Below are 21,540 nucleotides of genomic sequence, written 5' to 3'. Positions count from 1 at the left end.
TGGGTTCCACATTAGCTTTAAATTCAGCTAGGTTATGATCCTGCAGCTGAGAGCAGATGATTTCTCTTTTGAATTTTGCAAACATTATGCCCTGGAAGCCAAAATCTTTCCACCTGTATTCCTTTTGTCTTGGTCAAAGCTGAGCTGTCGGGTCTTTTCAAGTGAGGCAGAAGTGATTTGGTGTAAAAGAAAGGGTGAGATGAACTTCTGCCAACATTTACAGAAGTAGCGTTAGAAGGTGGCGGTGTACAGGCCAACATTAAAACATTTTTTCAGTTATTTGTGCAGCTGGCCTTGTAGTCGATTACTGCAATGTCTGAATATTTGGAAAAATGAGTTCCCGTGAGCTCCCCGTCACTGTCACTGGAACTGTAAGCTCCACCAGCTGGTGAAGAGTCGCTGTTACCAAGACTGTAAAGTCAAGTAGACTTGTAAAAGTTGACTTTCTGAGATTTGTAAAACAAACAGTAGCAATTTTTGCACCTTTATCTGATGATAAAGTTGTTCAAATAAAATAAAAACCCAGTCAACTATGGACCTGCTGGAACAGCACGCCACCAAGCAGAGCACCAGGAAAAGATTGTTGTTAGGAAACGTTTTTCTTCATTTCTTTGAGGAAAAAACATCTTTGTGAATTAATCGATGACTTATTCATCGTCCATGGACCCGTAAGGCTTCATGTAATCTCTCACGCTGATGACATCAACATGAAAAAAACAGAGTTCACAAAAAACAACAATGCAGAAACGTCCATGTAGTAGCCTGAGTGCAGCTGTGAATGAAACGTTTGCTCTGTGTGTGTCAGGATGGTCACAGTGTCCTGGGATAAGAAGATGGTGGCCTGGGACCTGGAGACCGGACTCACTCTGGTAACGTCTGCCGTCACGCTCCTGGAGTTTCAAACCAGCAACCTTCCTGTGATTGGCTGCACACATTTCTCTGCGCTGGGTTCAGAGCACGTGTTTCTGCTCTTTCACACACATGGAATAAATTTGGTCTTTTTGCTTTTCTGAGCTTGACTCATTTTTATGATCTTTGTCGCAGTGGAAATCGAGGCAGCTCGGCCTGCTGACCTCCTGCAGCTCCTCGTCCGACGGCCGGCTGGTCGTTTGTGCTGTAAATCCTCAGAATGGCGTTTCCGTCTGCGACGCCGCCAGCGGACAGATGTTGCACCACGTCAGCGGTAGGACAGGTCACATGTTGCCCGGTCGGCAATAATACTCCTGTGAGCGTCAGTGAGCGTGTGTTTGCTTTGATCAGATCTTCACCGCTCCTGCATCACTCGATGTCGGTTCGACCCTCAGAGCCAGCGAGTGGCCACCGTCTCTGCAGACCGCAGCGTCAAACTGTGGGACCTGCGGGCGCAGAAAACCACCGTGTCCATCGACAGGTGAAGCATTTCAGTGACCTGTAGATGCTCTGAGCTCCTCTCCCGCTGTGTGGCTTTTGTCTTCAGTGTGAGACGGTACAAAATGATTCATCCAAAACACTCTGAAGCCTCAGATATTTATCAGATTCACAAAAGTTTGATGACAATTTTCAGACCCTCAGAGCAGCCCCCTGTGCACTTGTTCTTGTTTACATTCTCGCAATCAGTAACCATGGAAACGTCGTCTCAGCCTGCTGCTTCACCAGCAACGGGCACTTCCTGTGCACGGCGTCGTGGGACAAGACGCTGAAGCTGTGGGACCTGCAGGCGGGGGGGTTCCGATCTCACGGCGGGACGCCGCTGCAGGGAGGCCACGCAGGCAGCGTGAGTGCCTGCTGCCTCGCCGCTGCTGACGGTGAGACCTCTGAGCAAGGCACATTCCTGTTCAGGTGTCCTCAGCTGACGTCCTCAGATTCTCCAGTAACATTTGTGCTGAACTACGAGCAAGAGGCGGAGTTTGATTCGATGAACACTTTCTAAATCCACGTATGGACAAAAGAGTTCTTTTAATGTGTATTTTTAACTATTTAATTATTTATGCATTAGGATGTTAGCTAATAATGAAAATGAACAAAGCTCATCGTGTCGTGTGCTGTAAGCATGTTTTCTGCCCTCATTAAGAAGCAGACCTCTAAAGGATCAGAGGTCAGGTGGTTTAGACCTCTGGTGGTTGCACAGCTTAAGATTTGTAAGAAATGTCAGCACCTTAGAGTCCGTCATGCTGTTTACTATGTTTAGAAAGCAAGCACTGCTCACTGATGAGCTGATGTGTTTTTCTGCAGGTACTGGAACATGCTCAGTTCTTCCTCATAATGTTTGCCTAATAAAATCACTTCCTGTTGTGTTTCCTCAGCGAACCTCCTGGTGTCCGCCTCCTACGACAGGACTGTTGCTCTCTGGGATTTGTCGTCTCTCTCTCAGACTCTCGTGCTGAAGGTGATTAAACTCGGCTGTGTGAAGACATCCTGATGTTTCTGGTCGTGTTCTTTTAGACACTTAACTCCTGATTTTGCTTTTTCCCCCATCAGGGCCACAGTGATTGGGTGACAGATGTGTCAGTGAGTGCTGACGGGAAGTTGGTGGCTTCTTCCTCCAAGGTTCACAAGTATTTTCCCTCACAGTCCCGGCCAGAAGTTTTTGCTCCTTGAGCTTTTCTTTCTTTCTTTTTTTGTCCTGTCTTTCTCCCCTCACCCTCACCGTGCTCACCATCTCTGAGCCTGGGTCTGCTGGAGGTTTCTTCCTGTGAAAATGTAGTTTTTCCTTCCCACTGTCACCAAAGTGCTTGTTCACAGGGGGGTTTCTCTGTTTTATTGCAGGGTCTGGATGTTACAATATCATTGGTACCCTGGATGTTTAATCTGTTTTCTGATAATTCACCAGAGAAATGTTAAAAAACATTTTATGGAAATTTGGAAAGCAAACAGTGTTTAGTCTCCTGCATCTCACCTAAGACATCCTGTAACCAGGTACAGGACAAACAGACGTAGCCAGGATGCCAAGGCTGATGGTCTCAACATCAGTACTAAGAAAAGGCAGCAAATCAACATAACGCCACACAGGTCTGACTAATAGTGATGAACAGCTGGAACGTGCTGAAGGTTTCATGTATTTTGGCAGCCCAATCAGAGCAGAGTCCACGCGGATATTTAGCAGAGACGGACCAAAGCGCGTCATCTGAGAACAACACAGGTCATGCAGAAACTTTCTGATGCCGGCACATTTCACAGAAAGACGTCAGAGCAAGAAGTGGGTGAAGACACCAAAGGGTGTGTTTGTTTTGTATTCTGAGCTGGTCAGCTGTAAGCAGCATCATGGGCCCAGGACGGGTGGAGTCAAAGTTCCTTCCTATCTGTCACAATGAAGAAAACTAGCTGCAGGGTCACATCACCATGTGGGACTGATGGAAAGATCTCTCGTTCACCTGCATTTGGACTCCAGGACCATCTTCAAGCTGTGATTCCTTCAGTGTCAGTAATTATATAACAGAGTCACATTTGAAGCCTCGTGACTGCAGCTCATGGCTGTGAAGTTCAGTGCAATTCAACCCTCTGTCAGGATCAGAGGATGCTCTCCACTCAGTTTGTTACTTCATTTCCTGATGAAGATGAAGGTGTTTTTGGGGCACATATCATTTTTAAATATTGAAGGTTGAATTTGAAACTCTGTTAGACGACGACAACAATTTCACCGCGTCTGTCTCTGCAGGACGGGACTGTTCGGCTGTGGGACATAGAGAACATGGAAGAAATCCCAGAGGTCATGAAGAAGAGGAACGCGGAGGGAGCGGGAATTCACATCCTCAAGGTCTGAGTCGTTCATGGATCCTGTGTCCTTTTTTCTCTGATTTAAATGTTTTAGACTCCCCACAGCTGCTGGTGGTCTGTGATGACGACACTGTGTGTGTTTGCAGTGTGAAGAGTGTGGAAAGCCATTCCCAGTGTCCAGACTGCTGACCTCAGAGCTGCTCACGCAGTGCGTCTTCTGTCGCCTCAAATCGCCACCCAGATACCGACCGCAGCCGCCACTGCTTACATGACTTCCTGCGCAGGAGGAAATGTTGTACTAAGTTTTGCAAGGTCTAGTTTTTAAACCGAAAATCGAATCTGATGTTAAAATGATTCCGAGTATGAAACTCTGTAATCCTGGTTCTGATAATGCTGCTGTATAAATAAATGTGTAAGTTCTTTGAGTCTGGAGTCACACATCTGTCTGCTTCCCAGGTGTTTGGTGGCTCATATAAGCTTTACATCACCTCCACCTCCACCCACGCTGCCAAGCTCATGAATCCAGTCTGAGGTGTTTCTGGATGGACTTCATATGTTCTGCTGTGTCTGTGGGTCCTTCCCAGTCTAAAGACATGCGTGTGGTGATTTGAAGTTGCCCACCCGTGTAAGCTCTCCAGGATGTGTCCAGCTGACCCACGTAGGTGGTTACACAGCATATCAATAAAGAGAGGTCCAAGGAAGGAAGCGAATATGATTTATTGAAGTACAGAATTCATTTTGAGATATTTGTCTCTGATGGCATTGAATCCCGGCGGGATCGGGATTAGTGCAGGGACGCCGGAGTCTAGACGCCGGTGGTGGAGATGAAGATGCTTGAATGGAGGTGGGTTGCACAAAGGCATCTGCAAGTGAAATGGCAGATGTGCACTGAGATTTAAAGTACGTGTAAAGGTTGATTGGCCTGAAAGATGATTGGACCAGACCAGTGATGTCACAATCAGCTGACAGCATGGGAAAGTGGAAGTGATGTGATGCGTAGATTAGCCACCAAACATCTGGGTGTGTTGAACTCAGCTGAAGTGACGCCTGAAATGCATCTTTGGATTTCAGTAACTTGTAGCTTTTTTAGATAAAGGTTAAGCGTAGTGGTTGATGATGTCATCGAGCTTTAGTTACACACACACACACACACACACACACACACACACACTACAGGCTGTTATGTGAACAGTGACCTTTGTATTGCGACGTCTGTTTTAAACTGGACGCTGGAGAAAAGCACAACTGATTCAGATTTCATGCACAAACATACTTTATAACATTTGAAACTATTCAGTCTTTAATTTTCTACAGAAATCCGTCAGAGTCTGCGACGGCGTCTGCAGTGAGCTGCTGCGAGTCTTCGGCGACTCCGCTGTGTTACAAAGCACCAAAGGTGAGGTCACATCAGTGACTTGATTTGCCACAAAAATGCGATTTTAGTCGAGTCGTGTGTTTCATAATCTGCGTTCGATGAGTCTGTTTTCTTTGCACTTTTTTCCACGTACAAACTTTTCCAGCTTTGACAGACAGAAAAACGTCCGTGTTTTTTCACTTGTGCTAATAAATCATCTTTGCCATCTCTCCTGGACTGGATTCGATGCTGAGATCTCGCTCTGGAGCGAAGTGTCGGACGGACTGATGTCGCCTCCAGCAGAGCAGCTGCTGATCTCCCATCATGTGATCACAGAGGAGGTTTTAAACATGGCGACCCCATCACTTGGAGCGTCCGCGCCGCGTCAGAAGGTGCTCTGTAGCAGACAGTGGCAGCCGCAGCCGGCCGGACACTCGTCCTGCCGCCGAAACCAGTCCATCATGTGACTGGTGTGTCCTCCGTGGCCGCAGCTCAGGCAGAAGTTGGAGGAGCCGCGGACGGCGACGTGACAGATGGCGCACTGGAAGGTGAGGCGCTTGCAGACAGCGCACTGCGTCCCACGAGCCTGACTGCGGCAGTGACAGCAGTACACGCCAAACTCTGCAGAGAGACGACAGAAGAAGAGCGTCAGCAACACCTGCGGACACAGAGCGTCTTCACCTGTGTGAGGTTTGTCTTCCTCAGAGCTTTAAATACTTAGCTGTGCCTCTATTCTTTGTTTACTCTCTTCACATTCTTCTAACATTACAGTTTTCCTTTATAGAAAGAAACCTGAACACGTTTCTGATTGGTCAGATGCTGCAAACCCCGCCTCTTTCCTGTGTGTAGCTAGATAAACCCTGGGTTTACTCTTCGTGTGACTCCTTAGCTTGAATGATGATGGTAACTGAAGCTGGATAACAGAGACATGCTGGATAGTGCACAAGTGAATCAGAGGTGCAGGTGAGGTCGCTGCAGTGTAAGTTAGTCTAGTCACGCGTGTTATTTCATTGTTCTAACACATCAGCGACTTCTTCCCCAGAAGACGCACCGATGCCTTTGTGAGGTTCGGGTGGGCAGGAGGCGAACTTGAGCACTTCGGCTCTCTTGTCTCGCAGACCCCAGCGGTACAAGATTTCACCGTAGCACTTCTTAAAGTCGTCAAACTGCAGTGTGTTGGCCGGGTCCAGAAGCCTGCACAGGGAGAGGAAGTGACATCAGACTGACAGCTGGGCAGATATGATTAGGCGCAGCTGGAGGCGGAGCTATGTCACCTCTTGTTCATCACGTGCTGCTCTCGCTCGCGTTCTCGCGGGTCTGTGTAGCCCTGGTTGACATAGCGGTAGTCGTCGGGAGAGGATTCGCCCCACGGGTTGGCGTGCTCAGAGTCTCGACCTGGAAGTTAAACAAAAACAGGAGATGAATCCAAACATTCCCAGAGGCGGCGTGTGTGAGGAGCTGAGGAGCCTCACCTGGGTTCCAGGTGGTCGTGGTGATGGAGTCAGAGGTGCTGGAGCAGGAGCCCGAGGTGACGGAGCTGGACGTGTAGCTGGGCTGAGATAGCCAAACACACACATTACATCACTTCCTGTAGCTGATTTTACTGTAATGACCTAAACAAACCCTGTGGAGTCAGCTGGTGTGGAAGTCAAAGAGCCGAGTGGGCGCTTAAAGTTTTTATTTAAAAAATAAACTCTCATCCAAAACTAAAGCTAAAATCAATTCTTCTAAACAGGATTTCCCAAACATCACGGTACCTCAGCTCAGCTGTTTCCATTTCTGTCAATAAGCAGCCTTTAATCTGACTCACATAACGAGCGTGGTGCGGGGGGAACGCGGAGGCCCGTGACGTATGGTGCCCGAATAGTGCGTAAGAGTCTGGAGGCGGAGCCTGAGCTTTGAACACGCTGCACAGCATGGCCAGAGTCTGAACGTCACTTATCTGACTGTAGTGATCCAGGCTGAAACACAGAGAATCAACATGTGAATCAGCTGCTCCGTCACCCAAACCGAGAGCTCAACGCGGCACAGGCGTGGCGATCAGGAGCCTCAGCTTTGCTCTCAGTAACTCACAGAGTCTCCAGCAGGTGGCGTCCGAATGGGTGTCTGGCCCAAGGAGTCTCCATGTCCGGGTCAGAGTCTGGGCTCAGGTCCTGATTGGTTGCTGCAGACGCCAGAGCCCAAACCTGCACAGAGAGGCGGGTTTAGAAGAGGCGGACAGCACCTCTGGTTCAGTACTTTCTGCTCTCTTTATGTGGGGAACACTTCAGCCACAAACTAAACTCAGTTTTAACTAAACTCACTTTGCTTCCCTGTTCTGTGATTTTGTTACCTCGTCTCTAAAACCTTCCTGGCTCCACGTTTTGTATAGTTTCTACTTGTGTAGCATCAACAAAAGCATTCAAAATCTGATTCAAATGCAAGTTAAAAATAAAAAGGATGCAAGCACCAACCTTCGCCACGTCTCTGCGTCCGACAGCGAGCGCCGCTGCTGCGTTCTTCTGACACGTTTCCTGGATGTCGTTCATGTTCAGGCTGAAGAGAGAAAATAAACCTGTAACGATCAGCGCGAAACACGAACGTGAAGAATTTCTTTACATCACAACAGCCGTCATCTCGATGTTGTGAAGGCTTCTGGTGAGGGGGGGTAAATCCATCTTTTATATACAGTCTATGCTTTGGCTTTGACTGTCTGTGTGATAGTCGGGCGATCCAAACCTTCCTGCAAAGGCTCATTTCTCTTGTTCTCTCGATTGATTGTTGATTAGTTAATCTGACCTTTTCAATAAATAAAATAACAGAAATAAGTCAGAGACACAGTTTTCTATCATAAGCAACTGAAAGGCATCAAATGCTCCTGTTTCAGAGGAACCAGAGGATTATTTTGGCCTTTACGCTCGGCTAAATCTGTTTAAATGAGTTTCTGTGAATCAGCTGTGATGTGACTCGAGTGGGTGAGTGTTTGTTTTACAGCCTCGTGTCTCACATGTAGTTCTCTCCCAGAGTTTTGTGGACGGGCAGCAGGCAGGAGATCTCCTGGATGATGACTTTTCCAGCCAGTTTGATCGGACGGTTGCCGTAGTCCGTCCCCTCTCGCTTCGTCTTAAAGCGGCGGGATTTCTAACAGACAGAGACAGACAGACAGACAGCGAGCCGAGAGGACACAACAGATTAAAAGTGGGCCGGAGGACGGGGTTCTTCAAGAGCCTGTTCACACTGCGAGACGCTGACTGACCAAAGACTCCGAGCTTTGAGATTAAGTGATTGTTTGTTTTTAAGGGTACTTTTTGTAACTTTGTCCAGGGAGCTCTCCTCCCAGACCTGGATGACGGCATCAATAAGCTCCTGTCTGTAGCTGTTAGGCAGTGTCAGATGCACCGATACACAACGCCTACCAAAGGTCTCAGTGGGATTTATGCCTGAGGAACATGAGAGCCGGTCCATGGCATCACAGAGGATCTCTGGCCACGTGAGGTCAGGCACCAGGAGGAAATCAGCGTGCACGGGACCATCATGAGGTCTGACAGATACTGGTCCTACAGCCCCATGCAGCTCTCCTCCACCAGGCGACCCATCTCCTAGTAGCTCCTCCACACTCTTTGCTGGGAGACACAGCAAACCTGTGCTATCCTACCAGGTACCATCTCGTGCTACGAGCAGTGACGAGGATGGTTGTAAAAAGCTAAAGTAAAGAGAAATCGGTGAGGAGAGAGCGACGGTCTCATCGTGGTCTCGCCGGTGCACCTGTGGTCACTGTGATTTGAACCAAAGCAGGTCAAACGGATTCACAGTCCTATATTCTTCCTAACTGAAGTGTCCTCACTTTGTTATACTGCGATACTCGAGTCCTCCTTTGACTGTTTTGGACCACAGGAGACTTCAGAGGGGAATTCTTACACACCAGACTGTCGGGAGATCTTTTGGTGACCTCTAAAAAAGTCAGAAAACCAGAATCGAACTCGGGCCGCTGCACTCATCTTTCAGCACCTGTGTCACCTGTGACCTACGCCAGCGCCCTTTTTCCTCTCTTAAACCAGGAAGTGAAACTCTTGACATTAAAAATCTCACCTGGAAGGTCAAAGACAGGCCGGATTAACCCAACAACATTCTTCATGGGTCATAAACTTCACCTCAGCAGTTTCCGAGCCTTCCCGCAAAGATGTGTTTATGTGTTCACTCTGTTATTGATAAGAGGGCGATTAGTGCTGATTGATTGATCTCCATTTGATCGTCGTCCTCGGCAGCTCGCAGTGTGAACACGGTTAGCTTCCAGTTTAGTGACACACGATTATGCGGCCAAGTTATTTTCAATAATAAGTTGCAGCTCTGCGCTGAGACTTACCTGGACGTGTTAAATGTTAGTGAACATTCAAAGCTTCACACTTTGATGAGCAGACAGGAAGTCGGGCAGCAGGGTTATTGCAGCACCGTTACATGATTTAAGTTCAGTTATGTGCTCAGAATTATCGGTCATGCTAACGCTGCAAATTAACCTAAAATCACTGCGCTTTCATCCCACGCTACCTGAGGGAAGTTGCCTTTGCTGTGAACCTTTGGAGTTGCTGCAAGAAGCAAGAGGAAGTCTGTCTTTTATTTTGAAAAACAAAACAACTTAAATTCTTCGAGCACCAAAGCCCTGCAGCATCCAATCCAAGTGCAGCAAAGTAACCCCAGCTGCTCAAACGCCACCATCCTGATGTTAGCGTCTTTACATCAGCTTTGCCCCGAGAGCTTCTACCTCTGTGAGCCGCTGCTGAGGCCCGTGTCCAGAAACACGTCTGCGTCCACGCCACAGTTTCACGGATTCTTCCTTCACCCGCGCTCCACCTCTGCACCGCCTTTATCAAACCCTCGCTGACAGACGAACAGCACTCTGCTGTAAACTTACTAACTATGACAGACATGTTTTTTTAGCACTTTTAAAATGTACAAAACACTTTTTTCAAACCTTTGAGTTAAAACTTCTTCAGATTGTGACACTTGCAGTTTTTCACAGAGCGTAAATCAGCCCTGAGAGTTTCTCATGACACACTTAAATCCAGAACACATAATTTAATATTGTTATTAAATTAGCAGAATCAGGATGTGTTAGTCGAGGCGGCTGCAGCCAATCAGTGACATGCAAAAAAACCAAAGTTAACCCCGAACGCTGAGGAAAAGCCCAGAGCGAGGAGAGGAGAGGACGGAGGCGGAGATCAGGAAACGGGGATGGGTGCTCGGATGGAGGAGCTCAGTACCGGCCAATCGTGGAGGGTTTGGACAGACCAGCGGCGGGAGGCAGAGATTGGGAGCTTCGGATAGTAAGGAGGAGGAGTGGCCCACAGCGGCATGGGGGAAGGGGAGCGGGTGATTGGCCGGAGAGAAACAGGAACACAGGAATAAAAAAACAAAACAAACAGAAACTGATCAGAGAGGACGGGACAGGAAACAGCAGCAGCGTTCAGCTCGACAGGGGTGAGCGGCGAGGGTTCTACTTCCTGTCAGGGTCCAGACTCAGGAGTGTTTCTTCACACCTCACTTACACATGAGTTTGTTTGGCAGCACTTTATAACAGCCTGTGACTGAGGCAGAGATTGTTTTAAAAACTAATTCTTATAGAAATGACAACATCAGCGTTCCCTTCCATATCGAAGCCTGTCAGATGTCATGCCCTGATTCGTCACATGACCTTTTCCAAGAAGAAAACAAATACACAGGCTTTAACTGCCAGCAGTTAATTCAGCGCGGATACACAGCTGCCGCTAAGCTAGCCAGAGCTTCCAGCAGTTCACTGCGGCCCCCCGCTGGGCCCAAGCGCCAAGGATGTGTATGTTTATTTTAGCTCACGTAGCTTTTCAGCCATTTTTACACAAAGAAACAATTAAAAACACCAGGCAGATGTTATGGCTGTTCAGCTGATAGCCACCAGCTTACTTTCCACTGTTCTGATTTTAATGGCCAACAGGGGGCGCTACTCTGGATGCAAAAAGACTTCAAAGCCATACAGACAACAGGAAACAGCCTTCGACTCCGTGCTCTGATGATGATCTTATTGTCTGTAATACTGAGTAAAACATAAATTATTCATCAGGAGAGAGGATTACACAGCCGTCAGCCAATCAGTGTGCACGGTGCGATCAATCACAAGCTGTTACCCAATCAGTGTGCGGTGTTCTTGGGTTGTCACTCAGATCCACCCGTCTTCCGTCAAACGCTCAGCTCGAGCCATCCAGAACAGGCTTCACCAAACAACCGGTTTCCATCTTTTATACGATGAACAGTTTCACTTTTATAAGTGGTGCATATAAAAGGCTAAAGCAGCCACAGGTCTAACAGGTCCTCTGACACAAACGCTAGAAGCTGCTGCACAGTTCAACTCTGCAGGTCAAGTTCCAACCGCCTACAAACAACAACGCCCAGTGTACGGGAACGGTCATGTGATATTTGTTTCCATGCATGTCGGCTCACTCTTTATTCTGGGCTCATCTAAAAGGGAACTCCTTTCTGGATTATCTGCAACCTTAAAAATAAATCGGTGTTTGATTTGAGTGTCACAGCCAGAACAAAAGCCCAGCTCAACCCAGAAGGCTCAACATTAGAGGACTGGTACGATATTTCTGTAATGCAAAGAATCCTCTATCTCACAACAAACAACACATGTTCTGTTTTCTGTAATCAGCCTGCAGACAGAGGAAAGCTGAGGTCACTGTAAACACATCAAAGCAGCGACAGCTGTGAAACTAACGGTGCTGAGACCGTTTTCAGAGTGGACGAATCTTAACACAGTGTTATGACTGAGACCCCGAGAGACTCCCGGGAAAACTAGAGGCTAAACTAAAGGGACCTGTGTGTGTGTGTGTGTGTGTGTGTGTGTGTGTGTGAGAGAGAGGGTCTCACCCGTTCTTTGTAGTAGAAGGAGGAGATGGAGACGGTGTCTTTATCCGAGCGAGTCGGGCTGCCGCTGTAAAGCCGCAGAGTGCTCTGAGACTCTGAACGCATCTTCATCGGAGTCAGGACCCCGCTGTGATAGGCCGACAGAGCCGACAGGGACCTGAACACGCACACACACACACGCAGGTTCGTGTACTTTATCCGAGCTCCATCAAACAGAACCACAACAGTTTATAACCACAGCTCGCATCCACAGACATGTTTGGATGTTTCATTATCAGACGGATACAACGAAACAAAAAACATCCATTTAAAAGGAAAATGTTTGGATTATGTTAATTTAATGCACTTTTCTTTAATATGTCATAAATACCTGGATAAAAACCAAACTGAGCACATCCATGTCGGCTAAAAATCAAAAGTCACTGCTCAAAGCCTTCAGGATTAGAGCTGCAGGGACACTTTAAAGTTTGTCTCCATCATGAGAACAAAACATGAACACATCGCCATGAAAACAGGCGCTGACACGGGAGGAGATCCGACGCCACTTTGCACAAAGAATTTTCAAGATAAGTTGTAAACTTTGCGTCATCTGTTTCCTACAAATCTGATGTTTGTTTATAAAAATGTAAAGAAATGTTGACATGATTGTTAAAAAAAAGAGGTGTGGTATCTTACCTGGGAGTGGGCTCTGTGGGCGGGGCAGAGCGGTGCATGGTTATCGGTCGGGTGAAGTAAACGAGACAGCCGGTGCCACAAAAGCGAGCTCCGGATGTCCGAGGGAACGGGATGTTGGCGTCCTGGAAGGAAGCAGAAATCTCCTGTGACACTTTGAGAGCGTCAGGCAGAAACGACCCTTCAGCTGTCACATGGAGAGGACAGAAGAAAACTATCCTGCACAGAGTAGGTTACCTGGTGCAGGTGTTACCTGGTAGGAGCCGTAGGTGTTGGTGACTCGAGGAAACGCCTGCAGGGACGGAGTGACGGGGTTGGACAGGACGAAGGGGCCGGAGGCCGGACTGTCCTCCTGCGTCTGAGACAGGAAACAGACAGAGCAGTGATTGGCTGAGATTTTGTTACAGTCACATGACTGTTTTCCTATACCAACATAAACTTATGTAAAAGATAAACAAAAACAAAAATAATTTGTACATGAAATTCAACAGAATATCCCTTATCCTTCTCGGGGTCACGAGGGGGAGCTGGGATATATCCCAGCTACCGTAGAGCGAGAGGCGGGTACAACCCGGACAGGTCGCCAGCCTGACGCAGGGCTAACACAGAGACAGACAACCATTCACATCACAGTCACACCTACAATCAATTCACCAATGAACCAACCCCACTAACTGCAAGTCTTTGGACGGTGGGAGGAAGCCGGAGTACCGGAGAGAACCCACGCACACGCAGGGAGAGCATGCAAACTCCACACAGGAAGACCCCGGAGTCAAACTAAGGACCTTCTTGCTGTGAGGCAACAGTGCTAACCACCACACCACCCTCACCAGAATACAGCAAACAAAGTTTCCCCACAAAACAGAGCCTACACCTGCGAGAGCGAGACAGGTGGTAGTGGAGCAGCGCCCCCAGGTGTGGTCCGTTTAAAGGTTCTGGTGTTGCTGGTGGAGGACTTCAGGGACAGACACGTGACGTTATTCTCACCATATCAGACTCCAAGCAGGACACGAGCTGTCGGACGCACGGCTCCAGGCAGTTCTGGTTCCTCTTCACCTTCTGCAGAGACGTGTCTCTGAGGATCTGAGCACAGGGAGACGCCTCAAACACAGACCTCACTGAACTACAGCTTCAATCACAGTCAGTTTGATTTAAAAAATACAGAAGAAATCAGAGCGTGAGCTGCATGCAGCCTCCAGCATACACAGGTCTGGTTTACTGACAGCGTGGTGCGTTCGGGTACCTTCTGGATCTTGGTCTTCATGGCAGAGGGGATGGTCGTCGGGGAGACAAACTGGAAGGTGGGCGCGGCGTTGTTTGGATACTGAGCCGGAAACTTTACCACCAGGTGAACCTGATGGCTCCCGAAATGAGCCGACACCACGCAGCTGTGGTTCAACGCGTCCATCTACACAAAACAAACATCACCAATCAGTCTGATTTCAATGATCGTCCATCAGTGAGCTCAGGACTGCTCGCCCTCCTTTGAAACGTTTCCTCACTACCATCAGGCACCAGCTCACCTCCACGTTGACGTTTCTAATCTGCAGGTTGACCAGAGAGAACTCCTGCTGCAGAGTCTGAGCGAGACCCGAACCTGCCGCCGAGTCCTGAAGACCTCCAGCAGTCAGAGACCCGTCCTGATCTGAGAGATGCATACAGAAAGGTCAGAGGTCAGACTCAGACTGGACCTGGATCAATGTTACATCTGCTTACAGTCAGAGTTTTCTAATATCCTCTGCTGCAGCCTCACGCGTTCCTGGAACACTTCTTTTCGCATGCTTTCATATAGTTTCACATTGAGACGGTAGTGACGTCTGTGTTAGCCGTCAGTTAGTGTGCAGTCAGTGAAACGTGTGAAGGCAGCTCGTCGTCTCACCCTGCAGGCTCTCCGAGGCGGGGCCCCCGCTCTGCTGGCCCTCCGACTCCTGAGACGACAGAGGCTTCTCCGACTCCGCGGTGAGGGACATCGCGTCCATCAGGTCCTCCTGCACGTCACTGACACACAGCTACACAACAAAAAAACAGCACAGATATCAGCCAATCAAGTCTCTGTGTGAGCTCGTCCCCGTGACGCCGCGTGCTGACCTTCTGCAGCTGAGGATCCACCCTCCATATCCTCAGAGTCTGATCTCTGGACCAGGTGACCAGCTGGTAGTCCTTGGAGCCTGCAGGGGAAACAGCGACAGGGCGTCACTGAAGAGGAGAGAAAACAGCCACAAACCTCCGCTCTGCTTTTCCCCATCTCTGCGGCGAGTTTCACCTTCTTTCTGCGGCCGCCACTGGAACTCCAGCACCACGTCGTCGTGTCCCACGAAGGCGTGGACGGGGCTGTTGAGGTCGAGCGTACTCCACAGTAAAAGGCTGTTCTCCCTCCTCAGCTGAGGAACCATCACCGTGACCAGACCATTGGAGAACGGCTGACGAGGCAAAAACACACTGAGCTGCTTTTTCCTCAGTTTTATAACCAAGCGCAAATCCAGCGAGTCTGCATGTGACTGGAGGATGCACAGCAAACTGCACAAATCCAGATTTGACCACGGTTATAACCCGCTCGGGGCAGTTACTGAGCCGCTGCACTTGTTAGCAGGGTGCTAAAGGTTCGCTTGGATCCGAGTGATGTAAATTTCCTCAGCACGCGAAGGCGCCGTGCCCCCCAATTTGTTGTGATCTGATGCTAAGGCAGCAGAAACTGTGACCCCAGGCGAACCAGGAAATATAAGCTGTCTGTGTGCATTTCACCACGAGCAGCACCCTGCAGGAGGGTGGAGGCCGTGATGGAGGCCATGAAGTCATCATAAAAGTGGACACAGATCAAAGGATCTGAGGGTTTTTCCCCTCACACACTTCTACACAGCCTGCAGTATTTTTGGAACCAGAGTGGCGCCCCCTGCTGACCATTAACATGAATGCAGGGTTAAGGCACTTCCATGTTTGCTTCACCTGTCAGACCCTGAAGCTTCATCCTTTTTATCCCACTACAGAAGCACAAACACGAGGCCGACACTCACCGTGTACCTGGCCTTCCACACCGGCACCTGACACGACAAGATGTTCAGGTACTTCCTGGGCTGCCGGTAATCCCAAAACTGCACAAAACATGAAAAGTTTATTTTTCAGATGTTTTTCTGCTCGTGTGCATTTAAAGAATTATTTAAACATGTCTGCGGTGCTTTTGTGTCTCTTTTTGGTGATTTGGGTCTTTCTGTGGTGTTTTTTCATCCCTCTGTTTTGGTTTTAGGCGAATCAGCTGGTTGGTTTTGCTTTTTCTTCCTCGTGAGCCTGTTCAGTAACACAATACTCTGAGAGCTTTGAGTGCTCAGGTAGAGTAGAGGTCACACTGACAGACGCAGCTCTGAATTCTGTTTTTCCAGCTGGGACGTGCGTGCGACAGGATGTGAATCTGCTGTTTCTCGAGTGTTTCGCATGCTTATTTGTGGCCTCTGGGTTTTCTCTGCTCTCACCCTCACTGAGTTGTCCTGGCTGGACGTGGCGAAGATGAACTCGCTGTCCGGATGCCAGTCGAGGCCGTGGATCTTGGACAGGTGAGCGGCCACGTATTCTGCCGCCGTGTTCGGCTTCTGCTCAGAGGAAACACGCACCGTGAGACGATTGAGTGCGTTCACGTGCACACGTCAGCCCGAAGCCAGTGAGTCAGGACGGGAGCGCTCACCCTTTTGTCCCAGATCCGAACGTCACCGTCGTGACTGGACGCCAGCAGGTTCTGGTTCTTCTTGTTCCACTTCACCTGAGACGCCCCAGCTGGCAGGAGGGAGAACTAGTTTGTAATTAGAGAGTTAACCAAGCAAAGTTCATCCATCACTACAGCTGACTTTAACATTCAGTTGCTTTTTTTCCCACATAATATTGCATTTAAGAGCAGTTATGGTGCATTCAAAGACACTCAGCCATCTGGACGTCTCAGGTTTGCTGTCGTTTATCCAAAAGACAAAAAAAGAAAGAGAGAAACAAAACAAACCAAATGTAGTAAAAATGTGATTTCTGATTGGATTAAACTCAGTCTCCGCCTCTGCTCACAGCTGCATCAGCACATGACAATAATAACCAATGAAAGGCCGGAGATCAGTGATAACGATTACTTTTTTCAAGTAACGAGTAAAGTAAGGGACCAGTGTTACTTTCCTGTAAGCACGCTGCACTACTAAACCGTGATTTTGTTTGCGAGTGTCCCATGAAGATGACGTCCGAGCGTGCGACGTTCGTGGTAACAGACGTGTGCAGATCAACAACGGGTAATATGGAGTGCAGGGAGAGTACGACTGTGCAGCGTTTAAAGCGTGGAAGTACTCACATTACTTTGAGTTTGATTCCAGAAAAAGTGACAAAAACATTAGTGTCCGCTGTTCACTCTGCGTGGGAAGAAAACTTTTTACAGCGAAGAAAATCCCAAAACTTCTGAGCGAGCAGCGAGCTCGCTGCCACGGGAATGTGAAATTCACAGAGAAACCTCCGGATCCTCCCACTGACACGACCTCTACGGCACACCTGCACCAGGGCAAACCTCCACCCGCCCCACTCCTGCTAAACAGGTGACCACAGATTTAAGATCGACAGGACTCAGTCCTGTCCTGTAATGGATTAAAAGTCCTGAATGTTTGATTTTATTTCTTTCTGCTGTGTTTTACTTGCATCTATTTGAAGTGTAAACACAAAACATTATTTTATTTTCTGCGCTGGAATAAAGAGAAACAGTAGAATTGGGCTGAAAGGTCTGTCGCTTTATTACATATTCATGTGTGTCATGTTTTTAAAAAGTAACTGAGTAACTAATTACTTTTGAAAATAATCAGTAAAGTAATGAGAATACTTTTTTGGAGAAGTCATCAGTAATTAGTTACTAATTACTTTTTTCAAGTACCTTGACCAACACTGATCATTACAATGTAAAACCTCTAAAGTACTTCAGACGTTGTTACTGTTTGAAATCATTTATGGTTTCATTTCATGTAAAACTGTTGGGTGTGACTTCCTCGACCCGCTGGTTCTAAATTTTAGCAGTTATTAGGAACTGATATATACATTACGAAGTAATTACCAGCTTGAACACATTTGCCTAAATCTAAATGGAGACTTTTCAAGGATCCCCTTAGAAGTTGACATGAAATCGTTTATAAATGACAATAAAGCTGAGACGCTACGCTGATGCAAAACTGAAAGTGTTGGCGAGGCAGTGAGGACGGTAAAGAGAAAAACATATGAATGAATAAATGAGCAAAGAAAAAGCTTGTTTGGTGTTTACATCGGTAAAGTGCGCGCTCTCTGCTCTGCCCTCTCGTTTAATCCTGAGCCCGACTCCATCAGGACATCAGGCTTTCGTGGACGCGTCCCCTTATAGCACACAAACCAGCCTAACTCTGACTGACTGTGAGGAGGTCAGTTAGACTCAAACTGAATGTGTCAGCTGTGTGAGGTCATGTGGACACTGACGGAGGAAACAGTCCCGCCCTTTAAATACTCACCGACCGCGGACAGCGCCAGCGTGGGTTTCCGAGTGTCTCTGTGGGGTCAAAGAATCAAAAATCACTCAGAAGTATTGTCGGGATTCTTCAGACGATCACCACTTCCCTGTGACCTCTTAGTCTAACTGATGATGTCAGGCTAAGAGAAGCCAGATAACAGAGATATCCTGGGTTTGTTAAACCAGCTTCGTAGTCCAGGCCACGAATCAGGATAAAGATAATTTTACCAGCGAAGCTCGTCGTAAGCACACTTGTTATATCAGGTTACATGTTAATGCGGGAACGTGTGAATGTTTTGTCTTAGACAGATAATAATAAATAATAAACATGATACTGGAAGGTCTTCCTTTGCTCTGACCTGGTGTCCCAGATGTAGATGTAGGTGTCCACGGAGCTGGTGACCAGGAACTCGGGTTCAAACCAGGACCAGTCCAGATCGCTGCGGACACGAACACATCAGTGAGGCCGGACCGCGTTTACCCGCTGATGGGTGCGTTTGATTTGATCTGCTGTTACCTGATGACCCGGGTGTGCCCCTGCAGGGAGGTGTGCGTTTCGCCGCAGCCGTCCCTCCACGAGTACAGATCCACCCGCTGGTTACTCTGAGGACAACACGCACACACGTTCAATACACACTGGGAAACACACAAACCCTCCACCTTCTTTACCTACACGACATTATTTCTGTTGCGATGATTTTATGATGAATTATTCTGGAGGTCTCACTCACAGAGGCGGCGAAGACGTGGGCGTCTGATCTGTGCGGGTTCCACTGGACCGTCCCCACGTCCCACTTACTCTGTCGCCCGATTTTCCGCGACGGTTCAGACGGCAACTCCAGGTTCACCAGGTACAGGAAGCGACGCCTGCGGCACGATTACGGTGACAGAAGGTAAAATCGTGTGAATTTAAAATCTTCAATCATTAAAAATTACAAAAATATGCTGCAGGAGAAATGAAGCATTTGTCACTGGAGAACAGGAACAACACAAATGAAGCCACTAGCCACTCCAACATCATTGTGAAGTTTGCGGACGACACTACAGTGGTGAGACGGCTTACAGGGAGGAGGTCAGCGCCCTGACCCACTGGTGTCGAGACAACCATCTCACCCTCAACGTCGCAAAGACAAAGGAGTTGATAGTGGACTTCTGGAGGTGCAGAGAAGTACACACCCCCATCACCATCAACGGCGCTGCTGTGGAGAGTGAGCAGCTTCCGGTTCCTTGGCGTACACCTGGCTGAGGATCTTACGTGGTCAGTACACACAAACAAAACAGTGAAGAAGGCGCAGCAGCGCCTCTTCTTCCTCAGGAGACTGAAAAGATTCGGCATGAGCCCCCGCATCCTCAGGACCTTCTATCACTGTGCCATTGAGAGCATCCTCACTGGATGCATCACCACCTGGTATGGCAACAGCACCGCCTACAACTGCAAAGCTCTCCAGTGAGTAGTGCGGTGTTCTGAACGGATAATTGGAGGTGAGCTTCCCTCCCTCCAAGACATCTACAGGAAGCGGTGCCTGAGGAAAGCGGGGAGGATCATCAAGGACTCCAGTCACCCCAGCCATAAACTGTTCAGACTGCTTCCATCAGGAAGGAGGTTCTGCAGCATCCGGTCCCGTACCAGCAGACTGAGAGACAGCTTTTTCCATCAGGCCATCAGACTGCTGAACACTTCATAGACACCTCAGCTTCACTACTGGAACTTCAACATTATGCACTCCACACTGTATATAAATGCCACTTGTTTTGCACATATTCAACTGCCAACCTCTGTATATTTTATTTTATTGTTTATTCTATTTAATTTTTTAAATGTGTATATACACACACACACGTAGATATACATATTTAGTATACACATTCAGTAATGTGCATACACTCTTATATTGTACACATATTTATTCATATAACTCTCAGATTTAGCCATTCTTATATTTTGCTTGTTTTATGTTATTGTATTTTGCACACCTGCTTGTGAAGCTCACACACAAGAATTTCACTCACATGTGCTGTACCCGTGCACCTGCACATGTGATGTGACAATAAAAGTGATTTGATTTGAAGTAAATATGAGAAAAAATATATTAATTATTATTACCTCAATATCTGTATCTCATTTGTATCTCTTAATCTTAGATCATTTAAAATTTTATTACAGCTGACTTTGTCTCAGTGTTAACTTCTTATTAATAATATTTTTTTAAATTAATATTTGACTTTTCTTAACCAAAGTTTGACTTTCTTGAAACTCTAAATAATGACATAAAAAATTTCATAGCTGCAAATTTCAAATGTTTTCATGTCATAAATCATAATGAAGTTGATTTTTTATATAAATATAGATCGTTTTCACTTTTTTATCTTTATTAACTTTTTAATAATTTAAGTATCCTGTCATTCTGATACTAACTTATTATTAATGTATTATTACTACACTTATGTTCCTTCTCGCAAACATTTATTGTAGCTCAGCGGACAGAGCTGCTCTGAAACTGAATAATTAACTGACTAATGAGTAATTACGAGCCTCTGATGTGACATTAAACACATTTCATTATTTGTTGTTTGAGAAAAAGGACTGTGGCGCGTTCAGGTGACCCAAACTTACCCGGACAGCACAGCGTGAGAGCCCAGGCAGTCCACGGACATGGCGGTGGCCTGAAAACACGAGACAAAAGCAGCAGTGACAGTTTTTAATTTTAGCTAACGCCGTGTAATTTTCACTGTGCCTATTTTAGTGACAATCAAAATTCAAACAGAATTAAAATCGTCGAACTTCAGTTCAGAGAGATTTCCTCTCATTCAGAGCAGATGTGCTTTTCCCTGAATTAAACGTGAGATTAAAGACGAAGTAACCTTTGCTGCTGACACAACGAAGCTTTCAGGTGATATTAAATTACCCGATATGATCATTTATTATCAACTTGTTTCTGTTTATTTTACTATTACATATACAGATATTCAAAAATTATCAAAAATGTTTGGAGTCTGCGCTTTTAAAAGTGACCAGAACAACTATTCAAGCACCTGAATTACTGATTAACTTCGGTGCCACATAAACAACTCCATCGATTAATCGATTAAAAACATTCAACTGGATCGATCTACAACAAACACTAAGAAGAAGTCCGGGTGATTAAAAAAAATAAAATAAAATAAGATAAATAAATAAATAACAAAAAAAAAAAAAAGTCCGGGTGATTCAACTTGGACTGAGCAGTTTTCTCTTTTACGAGACTTTGAACGCTCCCTGACCTGCGCGCGCAGGCGCTTCGTACAAACATGAAATTAAAAATATAAAAATAAAAATAAATAAAAAAAGAAAGAAAAACTCACCTGGGCGTCTCTAAACTCCACCACAACATTCTCACTGCTCCAGCGAGCCGCCATCTTTCTCCCTCTCCTACCGTCAACAAACACCACGTGACGCTAAAGTGACGTGACGTTCAGGACAGTGGGAACA

The 21,540-nt window shown here is 47.1% G+C and overlaps 2 protein-coding genes across 9 annotated transcripts in view; one reads left to right on the top strand and one right to left on the bottom strand.

The window, feature by feature from the left end:
* LOC146718130 (WD repeat-containing protein 88-like) overlaps positions 1–20,145 on the top strand; it is a 26,878-nt gene extending 6,733 nt beyond the window's left edge. The window contains exons 5-17 of one of the 7 annotated variants that reach the window (XM_085475317.1): positions 806–917; positions 1,045–1,183; positions 1,261–1,390; positions 1,597–1,784; positions 2,283–2,365; positions 2,458–2,526; positions 3,635–3,733; positions 3,840–4,005; positions 4,150–4,351; positions 5,008–5,737; positions 18,443–18,562; positions 18,805–18,922; positions 19,023–20,145. In XM_085475317.1, coding sequence (XP_085331443.1) covers positions 806–917; positions 1,045–1,183; positions 1,261–1,390; positions 1,597–1,784; positions 2,283–2,365; positions 2,458–2,526; positions 3,635–3,733; positions 3,840–3,965 — 946 coding nt within the window. In that variant the 3' untranslated portion in view covers positions 3,966–4,005; positions 4,150–4,351; positions 5,008–5,737; ... (1 more) ...; positions 18,805–18,922; positions 19,023–20,145. Of the gene's footprint in view, positions 1–805; positions 918–1,044; positions 1,184–1,260; positions 1,391–1,596; positions 1,785–2,282; positions 2,366–2,457; positions 2,535–2,895; positions 3,058–3,634; positions 3,734–3,839; positions 4,119–4,149; positions 4,352–5,007; positions 5,738–18,442; positions 18,563–18,804 lie in introns of those variants that run through there. The other 6 variants (XM_085475401.1, XM_085475561.1, XM_085475231.1 and 3 more) reach the window with 6 other exon arrangements.
* wdr59 (WD repeat domain 59) lies at positions 4,949–21,540 on the bottom strand. 2 transcript variants are annotated; one of them, XM_085474593.1, is made up of 27 exons: positions 21,414–21,540; positions 20,686–20,735; positions 18,803–18,938; positions 18,589–18,674; positions 18,431–18,511; positions 18,073–18,110; positions 16,266–16,354; positions 16,057–16,173; positions 15,604–15,681; positions 14,856–15,012; positions 14,681–14,760; positions 14,472–14,601; positions 14,116–14,237; positions 13,836–14,000; positions 13,580–13,675; positions 12,846–12,950; positions 12,596–12,717; positions 11,924–12,077; positions 10,285–10,338; positions 8,034–8,167; positions 7,501–7,582; positions 7,121–7,233; positions 6,858–7,008; positions 6,520–6,601; positions 6,322–6,442; positions 6,099–6,241; positions 4,949–5,668 (listed from the first exon to the last, which is right to left on the bottom strand). In XM_085474593.1, the coding sequence occupies exons 1-27, from the start codon at positions 21,465–21,467 to the stop codon at positions 5,433–5,435; spliced, it is 2,976 nt and encodes a 991-aa protein (XP_085330719.1). In that variant the 5' UTR covers positions 21,468–21,540; the 3' UTR covers positions 4,949–5,432. The 2 variants fall into 2 exon arrangements, with proteins under 2 accessions (XP_085330719.1, XP_085330800.1); XM_085474674.1 differs by lacking the exon at positions 10,285–10,338.

This window comes from Copadichromis virginalis, linkage group LG1 (assembly GCF_057382275.1).
Source record: "Copadichromis virginalis isolate Kocher_CV1m ecotype Utaka linkage group LG1, C_Virginalis_male_GT1.1, whole genome shotgun sequence".
NCBI lineage: Eukaryota > Metazoa > Chordata > Actinopteri > Cichliformes > Cichlidae > Copadichromis > Copadichromis virginalis.
The sequence above is the reverse complement of the archived record's forward strand: the minus strand, read 5'-3'. Positions and strand labels throughout refer to the sequence as shown.